General features: G+C 46.5%; 1 protein-coding gene across 6 annotated transcripts in view; it reads left to right on the top strand.

Annotated features, from left to right (window-relative positions):
- Positions 1-12,209, top strand: part of PPFIA2 (PPFI scaffold protein A2) — a 601,388-nt gene that overhangs the window by 344,343 nt on the left and 244,836 nt on the right. For all 6 annotated transcript variants that reach the window (XM_075932507.2, XM_089780129.1, XM_089780128.1 and 3 more), the window contains one exon: positions 11,104-11,268. In XM_075932507.2, coding sequence (XP_075788622.1) covers positions 11,104-11,268 — 165 coding nt within the window. The remainder of the gene's footprint in view (positions 1-11,103; positions 11,269-12,209) is intronic.

The raw sequence follows: 12,209 nt of genomic DNA, 5'->3' as shown, positions 1-12,209 counted from the left end.
ACAGGGCACCTCCTGGCAGTACTCCCAAAGTACTGCTTCCTCTATTAGAGTAAATGCAGCCTCACAAGCCTAGTCCCAAAATACAATTCCCTCTGTTAGGGTAAGTATGACCATAGCGACCTAGTCCCTCAGCATAGTTCCCTCTACTAGGGTAAATATGGCCTCACCGGCCTAGTCCCAAAGTACAGTTACCTTGCTTAGAGTACAGAGGGTCCTGCAGGCCTAGTTCAAAGGTAAACCTTCCAAAAAGCCTGGGAGCAGAGTTACCGTGGGTGGGGTGGTGGAGGGGGAGGGGAGGGGAGGTGACCCAGGCCCTTCCACTCCACCAGGTCCCAGCCAAGAGCCCTGTTGGCAGTGGCAGATTCCACTGCCTGCTCAATGGGGATTCCAGCCAGAACACGCCGAGCTCTCAGAGGACAATCCTCTGCCCTCAGCTACTTCCTACCATTCTCGTGTGCGGTGCAGTCCTCGGGGTGTTATTTGGTGAGTTGGTACCTCCTGGATGTCCTTGCTGACTGGGGCTATGGCTGCGGCTGTGGCTATAGCTGCTGCTGCCGGTGTGGCTGCTCCTGGGGTGGCTGTGGCTACGGCAGCTGTTGCAGGGGCTGTTCAAGAGCCCCGCCCCTCTTCCCAACTGAGTTGAGCGGCTCTCTTATACTAATGCAGCTGGAGCATGCCTAATAAGCTAAAAGGGGTGTGGCCTCTCCTGCCTACCAGGCTGGGATAACCCTCCCTCCTGAACAGTGTGGGGTGGGTATGCCCCGTCACAGGGATCTCTTAACATACTGTGACAGACTGCTGGCTAAGCCAGATCTCTGCCACTACAGCCTGGCTGAAAAGGCCAATTACAGCCAGCTGAGCAAGCCCAGGCCTGAAGTCGGATTGCCAGATGGTCTCCCAAAACATAGCAAACACGCAAGCTAAAAATTTGTCGAGCAAAAAAAAAGAAAAGAAAAAACCACCACTGCCACAAACAAACATGCTATGTTTAATACTTAACTTTATTATAAACCGTCGTCATCCTATACCATCTCTATGGCTATGTCTAGACTGCAGGCTTCTTTCGAAAGAGGCTCTTACGAAAGCATCTTTCGAAAGAGCCTCTTTCAAAAGATCGCGTCTAGTCTGCAGGCGGATCTTTCGAAAGAGAAATCCGCTTTTTCGAAAGAGAGCACCCAGCGAGTCTGGATGCTCTCTTTCGAAGACGGCCTCTTTTCATTGAAGAACACCTTCTTTCGAAAGAGGAACTTTCGAAAGAAGGCGTTCTTCCTCGTGAAACGAGGTTTACCGCCATCGAAAGAAAAGCCGCGTTCTTTCGAAATAATTTTGAAAGAACGCGGCTTGAGTCTGGACGCAGGGGAAGTTTTTTCGGGAAAAGGCTACTTTTCCCGAAAAAACCCCTGAGTCTGGACACAGCCTATGTAAAGAGGCTTAGAAGTAATTGTGCAAATGTGCATGCTATTTTCATTGTTTTCTATTCCTCTAAAGCTAAGGCTATAGAAGAATTTAGAAGAACTCCTTTTTATCCTGCAGCTGAAATGATTGTAGGGAACTCCCAGTGCCGATCGTGCCCTGCCTCCAGCCACTCCCCCCACCCCCATTAGGTTCTGGGCTTCTGATGCACCCAGAGTGGCGATCGCGGCCCCACCCCCCAGCTGGGACTCTCAGGCTGGGAGGCAGGGCCACGATCGGCGCTGGGAGCCTGTGATTGCGCATAAGCCTGGCGGGGGCGGGGGAAGTGGCTGGGACTCCCAGCCACTTCCCCCGCCAGGTTTCCAACGCACCCAGAGCGGTAATACTGGCCCCGCCTCCCAGCTGGGACTCCCAGCCACTCCCCCCTGCCGCCACCAGGCTTCTGCGCATTCACAGACTCCTAGCGCCAATTGTGGCCCTGCCTTTCAGCCTCTCCCCCTGCCCTTGCCAGGCTTCCGTCCAGTGTGCAGCCAGAAAAATCAGAAAATACCGGACATTGTACATGTCCGGTATTTTCTGATTTTTTTTACCAGACATAGAGTGCAAATACTGGACTGTCCAGTAGAATACCAGACACCTGGCAACCCTAGACTGAAGGGCTAATGGAAGCAGCTGTGAGGTAAAGGTGAGGAGCCAGGGTGTGGCAGAGTGTGCTCTCAAGCCAGAAGGAGAGGCTGGCTGAGTTGGCTGCTAGAAAACCAAAGTTCTGTTAATAGAAGGTGGTGGGAAACTGGCACTGACAATAAAAGGCACGGGTGACTGCACCAGAAGAGTCACCAGTAGATTTGTGGTCAAAGAAAGTGTCCCAAGGTGAGGGCCTGAGCAAGGACCTTGCCATAATACGTTATCATAAAAGTAAAGTCCATGTGTGTTTTTCAGATCTGTTGTAATGCATTGGTGAAATTTGGTTTTCCCAATAGAAACATCTTAGTAACAATTAGATACTTTGCCCACATAAATTCAGATTGGAGTTCTGGAGCTGCAGCAGCAAGCATTTTCTTTTCTTTGTCACACAGCTATTCCAATGGCAGTTCAAATGTTGGAGCAACATGACACAGTGTGAAAGAGCAGGCTGCCTGCAGCACCTCATGATGTTGATTAAAGTGAACCTTTAATTATCATTTAAAAAAAAAGTCTACAGCTGTTCTTAACCAACCTGTTATGCTGTGATTCTAAGTCCAGTTCTTTTGCAAAACTGTTGTGACATGAAATATTACTGTTCTGCTGACACATGCTTCAGGAATTAAAATCCATGGAACATATAGATTTTAATGTATTCTATTGTTTTAATGAAGTAACCAGATATTATGAGCCTCTATTGATTCACAATAAAATGTATGTTATGGAAATGACACATTTTATGGTTAAGGAGACATGTGAGGAAGATACAGTGTAGTTAAGCGGTTTGATTCTTAACACATACTAATATTGAAGACACTATTAGAAACTATAAGCTTCTGTTCACATTGTTGTGTATTTCTGCTTTAATAATAGATTATACTTATTTGAAAATTGGCAGCCACACTTACAAAAAATCTCAGAAAACAGCTTAGTTTATTTTCCAGATACATATTTTCATTTCTTGTGGCTTTAGGAAGTAAAGAAGCATTAAGAGTGTTTATTTCATTTCCTGTGAACATTACATAGCAGCAAAAATAAAAAAGTTAAATCCATTAACAAAAGTCACATTTTCGAAAGTTCTCAGTGTCCAAAATGGGATACCACATTTTGAAGAAAGCTCTGCTCCCATTTAGCCTCCTGCATGAAGTGGCTGACTCCCTAGCTGATGACAGACCATTTTTGAAAATGGGTGCTTCATGTAGGTGCCTAAGTGGGAGCTTCACAGGAAATAAAACATTCTTAATGCTTCTTTACTTCCTAAAACCACAAATAGTTTATGCATATGGGGAATAAATTAAGCTTTTACATTTGCTCCATGGTATTCTCAGAGAAAACTCAGACAACTTGCTTGGGTGTGGTTTTCCAACTAGTTTTCATTATGTAATCAAATATGACTAATAATCTTATTAAAGTTCAGCATTTTGAAAAGTCAGAAAAGTGAACAATATTAAAGATTGTTGGCATTTTGAACTCAAGTGTACTTGACAGTTCCTCAGTGTAACTGAGTTTGATTACCCCTGGAAAAGGTGCTGCAGTATGAGCTCTGAACCAAGTAGTATATAATTCTTACACATTAGAAGCTACTTTTGCAAAGGCCATTTTAAAGATTATAAGCAGAGGACCATTAACATGGCAATTTGCCTCACCTCTGCTGCCTATCTGCATAGGTAGCACTTGTTTCAAAATAGATTCCTTAAGAAGAAATGATCAACAAGTACCCACTTGCCATTTATAGATATAAATGGAGCTTCAAGTTTTCACTAACTGACAAAAGACATACATGTTTAAGCATAGAAGGGAAAGAAGAAAAGTGGTCAAGAGACAATAGGAGTAGAGCTCACACTCCAGCTTAGATTCTCCCTTCATTTGTTCAGGTGACTGTAGGGTTCTAGTGAAATAACTGAGGTTTATGACAAAAGGGATTGGGACCTGTTCCCCACCTTTCCCCCCAGGAAGGCGAGGTCAAGGGGGGTCCAGCGGCAGCTGGTCGTCCCCCGAAAGTATCGCCTCAAGCTGCTGTATTTGGCCCACGATGTCCCCGTTGGGGGCCACCGGGGGATCCGGAGCACCCGGCTGAAGCTGCTCCAGCACTTCTATTGGCCGGGAATCTTTACAGCCGTGCAGCGGTACTGCCGGTCCTGTGACTCCTGCCAGAGGGGCGGGAAGGCCCAAGACAGGAGGAAAGCGGCTTGGGGGTCTCTACCCCAGATAGACCCTCTGGGCTTGCTGAGAGAGTTATGGGAGGGGAAGACCTCCCTGGATGGAGCTTCGGGGGTGGAAGCCGCCCTGGCTGTCCAGAGAAGGCTCACTGGGCTCATGGCCCCGGCCCGAGAGACCCTGGCCAGAGATCAAGGCCAGCGGAAGGGTGGGAGTGACATCCGAGGACAGGCCTGCGCCAGTCACCCTGGAGCGGGGCGGCAAGTGGACAGAAGGAAGCCAACTCATGTGGGGCCTTGCCACGGCCGGCCTGAGTCAAGGGGAGCACCCATGTCCCCGGGGCGGGTTCCCACGCAGAGGACCCGAACTTCCCTAGGTCACGAGCGGAGTGACCCTGCTCAGTTCGCTCTCGGAGGGGGGAGAACTGTGACGTAGTGGGGGTACTTGCTGGGCTGTGGTGACCCCTGCTGTCTGGAGCAAGACCCAGCAGGGAAAACCTCACTATGCAAAGGTAGTGCCAAACTTGTTGAACCAGTGGCCAGACACCCCCCATGGAGAGGAACAAAGGAAGGTGGAATGCTGCCCTGACTGGGGGGCCGGGCTGGAAGGGAATTTAGTTAGTTCTGTCTGAGAGCATGGAGGAGAGCCTAGGGGAAGGGGCTGGAGTTTAGGGGCCCAGTCTCCCCCATCTCAAGGGGGCCTGAGGCATCCTAGCCCAGCTCTGTGACCAGATTCCATCTGTGCTGTGCTGTATCCTGGAGAGGCAATAAACTTCCTCTATTCCACCGGCTGGTGCAGTCTGTTTGTGCCATTTCGGGGTGCAGGAGACGGGGGACCCCCAACGCGCCGTCACACGATATATGCAAACTTAAGAATCAAAGAACATTTTTTGAATATTCGGGCTAACACGGCATATTATTGTAAGGACCACAAAAAGAAATTTGCGCAAGTACGCCAAATGGTTAGGACCAGCCCTGGATGTGAGTATAAATATATATTTAAAAAAGTGTGGAAAGTGTTCAGATATCATGGTAATAGGGGCCAAATAAGTACTTAAGATAGATACTGTAGATGTTCATGGGGGGCAAGGGATGTTTAGAGTATGATTTGGGGAGGCAAATCACAGTAATTTTCTTCAGGGTACTGCAAGGATTGCCCATTCTATTTTTCCCTGGGCAAAAGAACATGTCTCAGATTTTTTTCTGGCATAGAAGCAGTTCTGTGAAATGTTCCAGCATGACCAAGTGGCTAAACTTCACAATAGGGCCTATATCATTCTTCTCTAGATTTAGATTGCTGACCACCAAAAAATCCCAACACTCATCTTCAGCTGTAGACTTTTTTTTTAAATGCCTAGGTCCGGAGTCCCAGCCTGGCTGGACCCCGTGTCCACTGGGATGGGACCCTGAGGACGCTGCCCGGAGTCCTTCCCTGGACCCAGGTTGTCAGCCCCCCGCTGGCTCTGGCTCCGGGTAGTGACTAGAGCCCGCTGGGATTCATGGGGCCACTCCTCTAGGTCATTCCCCATCAGCACCTCGGTGGGCAAGTGCGGGTGCACCCCCACTTCCTTGAGGCCTTCCTTCGCCCCCCATTTCAGATGCACCCTGGCTACAGGCACCTTAAACGGGGACCCGTCTATGCCCTTCAGGGTCAGCTGCGTGTGGGGTAGTATCCGCTCTGGGGCCACTATGTCGGATCGGGCCAGAGTCACCTCCGCCCCCGTGTCCCAGAAGCCCGTCACCTTCCTACCATCCACCTCCAGGGGTATGAGGCACTCGCTCCGCAGGGGCCGTCCTGCCCCCACCCGGTACACGGAGAAATCCGCCTCCTGAGAATCAGACCTCCCAGGGGAGGTGCACTGAGCATCCTTCCCCTCTCTCTGAGCTGAGGTTTGCCTGCCAGCCCCTGCCTCTGGGGCAGCCTGCCCTTCCTCCCGCCCCAGCCAGTTAACCCTGGAAAGTCCCCGGTCCTGGGACCTGGTGCACTGAGCCCTCTTGTGGCCTTTTTGCCCACAGCGCTGGCAAGTTAGGCTTTGGGCTGTCTCTGTCCAGGCCCTGGCTGGTTCTCTGGGGCGCAGACGACCTGTTCCTTGGTCTCGCCCCGTAGTTGACTCCCTCCGTCGCTCAGCCGAGATCCGGTCTCTGCGCGGTTCCCTTTCTCTCCGGGACTCCCGTTCACACCCGGACCGGCTCTCCGTGAACTCATCCGCCAGCCTCCCAGCCTCCTGGGGGTTCTCTGGTCTCCGGTCCTTGAGCCACAGCCTCAGTTTGGGTGGGCACACTTCATAGAACTGCTCCATCATGACCAGCTTGAGCAGCTCCTCTGCGGTCTGGGCTCCGACTCCAGACACCCACTTGCGGCAGTATTGCGCCAGGCGGGAGGCCAGGTCCACATAGGTCTCCCGTGGCCCTTTCTGTACCCCCCGGAACTTCTTCCTGTACATCTCGGGGGTCAGCCCGAACTTGTGCAGCAGGGCCTCCTTGACTCGGTTGTAATCCCCTGGCTGTAGGTCCTCCAGCTGACTGAGCACTCCGGCCGCCTCCTGGTTCAGTGCGGGGATGAGCTCCTGCAGCCAGTCAGCTGGGGGAACCCGTTGCAGTCCACAGGCCCTCTCAAAGGAGCTGAGGAACCCGTCTATGTCGCCCATGTCCTTCAATTGGGCCACCACGAGCCTCTCCAAGCATCTGGCAGTCCTGGGACCCTGTGGCCCATCCACTCTTGGCACAGCCGGTGCCCCGCCGGTTCTCCGCTCTGCCATGGCCAGCTCATGCTGCCGCTGCCTCTCTCGATCTTGGCGATCCCTTTCTCGGTCCTGGCGGTCCCTCTCTCGGTCCTCTACTTCCAATTCCTTGATCCGCAGCTGGATCTCCAGCCGCCGCAGCTCTGCTTGGCGGGCCCCTGCCCTAGATGGGCTGCAGCTTGCAGGCCTCCTGGGGGAAGCTGTCTCATCTCTCCGGTGAGTTCCAGCACTCCTCCCCCTCTCTGAGCCTGACACACTCTCAGGGGGGGTCTGGCTGCTTCCCCTGGGGACAAGATCCTGGCCCTGTGGCTGGTCGTTCTCTTCTAGCTGAGCAATCAGCTGGGCCTTGGTTGCTTTCTGCACAGGCAAGCCCCTCTCTCTGCACAGCCCCACCAGCTCTGCCTTCAAGAGTCGGGCGTAGGCCATCTGCCCGCTGGTCCCCTCGGTGCAGACTCACCAGTCTAGTGCTGCAGCGCCCCCCGATTCCCAGGAACCGCTTCGCTCTGTCTCCAGCACGCCTGGCTCCAGGGCTCTTGCTTCTACTGTGCCTTGTCGCTCGCCGCTGGAAGCTCCATCCACGGGGTGCAGTGCATCCCACTTCTGACACCAGTGTGATGGCGCGTTGGGGGTCCCCCGTCTCCTGCACCCCGAAATGGCACAAACAGACTGCACCAGCTGGTGGAATAGAGGAAGTTTATTGCCTCTCCAGGATACAGCACAGCACAGATGGAATCTGGTCACAGAGCTGGGCTAGGATGCCTCAGGCCCCCTTGAGATGGGGGAGACTGGGCCCCTAAACTCCAGCCCCTTCCCCTAGGCTCTCCTCCACGCTCTCAGACAGAACTAACTAAATTCCCTTCCAGCCCTGCCCCCCAGTCAGGGCAGCATTCCACCTTCCTTTGTTCCTCTCCATGGGGGGTGTCTGGCCACTGGTTCAACAAGTTTGGCACTACCTTTGCATAGTGAGGTTTTCCCTGCTGGGTCTTGCTCCAGACAGCAGGGGTCACCACAGCCCAGCAAGTACCCCCACTACGTCACATATGGTAATGAAATATTTCTTACCTTTCAGCTATGCCTGCTACCTCACACCCTGGGCCCGGCTGGGAAATACAGACACTAGGGGGAGCTGTCTGGAGACGTGAGACTCTCCCGGGAGTGTCTGGTGGGGAGGGAGCCGCAGATGCGGGGAGCCAGAGGTGGGTTCCCAGCAAAGGAGAGTGAGAAGCAGCCTCAGTGCAGGGCAGAGTACTGGGCAGGGTGAGCGGGGCAGTTTTGCTGCAGAGAAAACATGAAAAATATCTGGCCAAAGCTCATGCAATTTTTCCCATTATATACAATTCATTGTGTTACATTTTGGCAGCCCCTGAGACTGGCTCTGCTCACATCCCCTTTGTACAGATAGAAAACTGAGGCACTAAGCTTTTAAGTGACTTGTCCGGGGCCATACAGGGTGTGTGTGGTGGAACAGAAAATTGAACTCCAGTCTCCCATGGTCCAGGCCAATGCTCTAATTATTGGAGGTTTCTTTGGGAGTGTCTTCAAGCCAGCTGACTTACTCCTACCATAATCATCATCTTTATAGTGTGTCAGAAATAAATAAGGCAGTAGGGAGTACATTTCTATTGAAAAGCATAACACAACTGGAGAATTCTCTCAGCCACCAGAGAATGAGCACTTGTCCTCTTGAGCATTCTTGTAGCTAGCAGTCTGGAAAATACCAACGTTCAAAGTTAGTTTCCAGAAAAATGAACAACTGTTAGGTAAACCCCTTCAGTAAGCAATATTGAAGAGATTGGATGGATGATGCGAAAGAATATTTTTTGTTTTTACTGCTATACAATGTTCATAGGAAATAAAACAACATCCTTAATGCTTCTTTACTTCCTAAAACCACAAGAATGGATGTTGAATGTTTGCCGGAGTAATAATTCTCAGTGGTTCCTTCCACACTTATGTATCTCAGCTTATTCCTATTAATATGCAAAAGAATATTTTTCACATGTCCATAAATGTAACAAATTTTGATTAAGTATGAGAATATATTAATATTTATCTGTCTCTTCAATTACATTTTCTATTGTTTTAAATGCTAGTGCCTCCTTTTGTTTTACTATATAGATAGTATTTCATCTTTAATGTTACCTTTAAGTAAAGGTTCTAGTTAACAAAATATTTTGTCTGTTAATATGCAGTACGTGATCTGTAATAATAACTGTTAAATATAGAGTCAAATTGTTTAACCTCTAATAAAGTGTTACAGCCACGAAGAGTCATAGGCCTAGCAAGAAGCATGGAGATAGTCTAATTTAGGTCTAAATTCAGAAAAGCAGTTAAGCACATTTTAATTGCTTTTCTGAAGAGGAGTGAATTTAAGGCTGTGCTTTACTGCTAATGTCAAACAGTGCTTTAGCATGTCCCTTTATTAAACTTTATTGGGTGGGGCTCCACAACTTACACCTTAAAGCTGCTTCTTAAACGGCCAAAAAAAGCATGAATCTGCTTTCCCTCAACTAGCATTACATCAGTTGGGGAACTAGTAGAACAAGTTCATGCTTCTCTTTTTCCTGTGGATTGCTTTTGTTTGCTCCCGAATGGCAAACCATGCTCTATTTCTTCAGTTGTATGATATTACTAAAGTTCTTTACATATAAACTTAAAGTAAGCTCTTACACATATGTTTGGTATATATCTCTAAATCAGATGCATATTAATCGGCTGGGTGTGTTCAGTGTTTTTAAAGTGCAGTAATGGTAAATGTGAGTTATTCCCATTTTATTAAGGGAATATGAGAACTGTAATTTCAGTGTTGTTACATTGCCATTATAGTGCATTTATGCTTTGGTTATGCTTCTGTCATACCTGTTATCATCACTAATTCATAGGACTGCATAGTTAACTACATGACTTTGAGAATGGATATATGCCAACATATATGTAGTAAATGTATTAAGAACACCCCAAAGGAGAAAAAACAAAACATATCTTCACTATGGGCTGGATTGACGGGGCAGTGATCAATCCAGAAGGGGTTGATTTATCATGTCTAATACAGCACAATAAACCAACTGACAGTTGCTCTCCTGTCAACGCCAGTTCTCCATGTCAATGGGAAAGGGTCTCCAGTCCATACACCACAGTAAGTAGATCGGAGTACGTCGACTTCAGCTATGTTATTCACACATGGTGAATCTCCCATGGTGGCGTAGACCACCCCTCAGTCATGTCACTTTTAAGGTTCTAGTCATATGAATTAGATGTAATTGCTTGTTTAAAAGAAATACTATTGTGATTATACTGTAACTACAGTATTCTTATTATGCAGTATGACTCTTGAAGTTAGCCGCTCTCTTTTAATGTAAATACAAGTAATCACTCTAAGATGCCACATGAATGGCATTCATATACCTTACAAAACCAGATAAATACTTAGAGTTTCTATAGATCAGCAAAAAGACATCCATAAAAATATTATTCCAATATTTTTTCAGCTGAACATGGGATCGAAAGAACATAGAATATACTTAGCAAAATTGTGAGATTCCACGTTCTATAACAAACACAATGAATATTTTAGAGATTGCCATATTAACATAATATTAGCTATGCAACATGGATTTAGAATAAATAGAGTGTTTTAAAACTTTAATGAAAATATATTGCTTGTTTTTGTGTTCTCTGTTAAGTAAGTTTTAGTATAAATTAAATACAAATTACAATTAGGTGACTGTTTTCAGGCATTAATTGTACACTGCATTAGTTGGCTAGCTATATTAGTTATTTTTGTTATTAACATTCCATTAATTACTGTGACTGAAAAATCATTTGAATATATTAAGTTGATTTTAGCCTGTCAACAGTAAATCTAAATGGTGCACATTTGTTTTCGAAAGCTTACAGCAGAGATTTTTACGAAGATCTGAATAAAAATCATTTTATTTTCTTTCTTGTCCTCTGACTCAAAATCATGGAACATTGTTAGCCAAGTCCTAGACTTCCTTGGATAGGGAGGTTGCCAAGGTCATTGTCGTTTAGTAGCCTGCAGTTTGCAGTTATAATGCCTGTGACCTTTGGGTACAAATGAATTAATGTCTCTTTATGTTTAAATCCAACAGCTGTTACTGGAGCATTTGGAGTGCCTTGTTTCAAGACATGAAAGGTCTCTGAGGATGACAGTAGTGAAACGTCAAGCACAGTCCCCCTCAGGAGTTTCTAGTGAAGTTGAAGTTCTCAAAGCACTGAAATCTTTGTTTGAGCACCACAAGGCTTTGGATGAAAAGGTACAGTATGGAAAGATACTTATTCAGCAGGCTATTGCCCATGTTTACAATATAACAGAGCTACAGTATTGTGTCTTGGTTCTTGGAGTGTTCTGTACATATTGAAAGTAGGACATCCAAAGAAAATCTCTGACAAAGCATGACTAAGAGCTAAAACATTTATATTTCATTTCTTAGCTTTGTTGTGGGAGGTTAGTAAAGATTTTACAAAAAAAAATACCTTAAATCATCATAACTCACTTGTGGCCATTGGTAGTTTTGTTACAAAACAGTTTTATGAAAATGTCATCACTGACATAAACACCTCTCTTTGTTTTGCACTTAGCAAGTGTAACACACAAGAGATTCCAGCATATGCTGTGTATTTCAAAAAACAAATAATTGCTAAGAAAATATGGGCATCTCAAATTTTAATTCCCTATAGCTAAATTCTGGAAAAAAAAAGGTAGCAGCATCTGTTTTCTTTCCAACTAGACATTAGTACTTGATTTTTTTAAAGTTATTACATATATTAGAAGTATTGATCTGGAATGTACCATTCTGAATGTGAGGGAATTGTTATAGTATTCATTGTACAGATGTAAAAAATGTAAATGCACATGTTTTTTTATGCAAGACCTTCAAAAGTTTGAAAATACTCATCCCAAATTAATATTTGAGGATCAGAAAGCACAAAGAATATGAATACATTAAGTATATTCACAGAATGGAATGCTCTCCATTTTTGTTAGAAATGTCTAACACTGCAGGTTACATCTCTTCATATTCGATTTGAGAGGCACATGCAATGTTATGTGAAAATCACCTACATTTTTTTAAAAGTCAAGTCAAGTCTAAAGTGTGACTGTTCAGTTAGCAATGAATGATATTTTATTGGGATAAAAATTACTAAAATGCATTTTAAGGAAATTATATAGATCTATTTATGTACGTGTGCATCA

This window comes from Pelodiscus sinensis, chromosome 1, assembly GCF_052426305.1.
Source record: "Pelodiscus sinensis isolate ZL-2025 chromosome 1, ASM5242630v1, whole genome shotgun sequence".
Taxonomy (NCBI): domain Eukaryota; kingdom Metazoa; phylum Chordata; order Testudines; family Trionychidae; genus Pelodiscus; species Pelodiscus sinensis.
The sequence above is the reverse complement of the archived record's forward strand: the minus strand, read 5'-3'. Positions and strand labels throughout refer to the sequence as shown.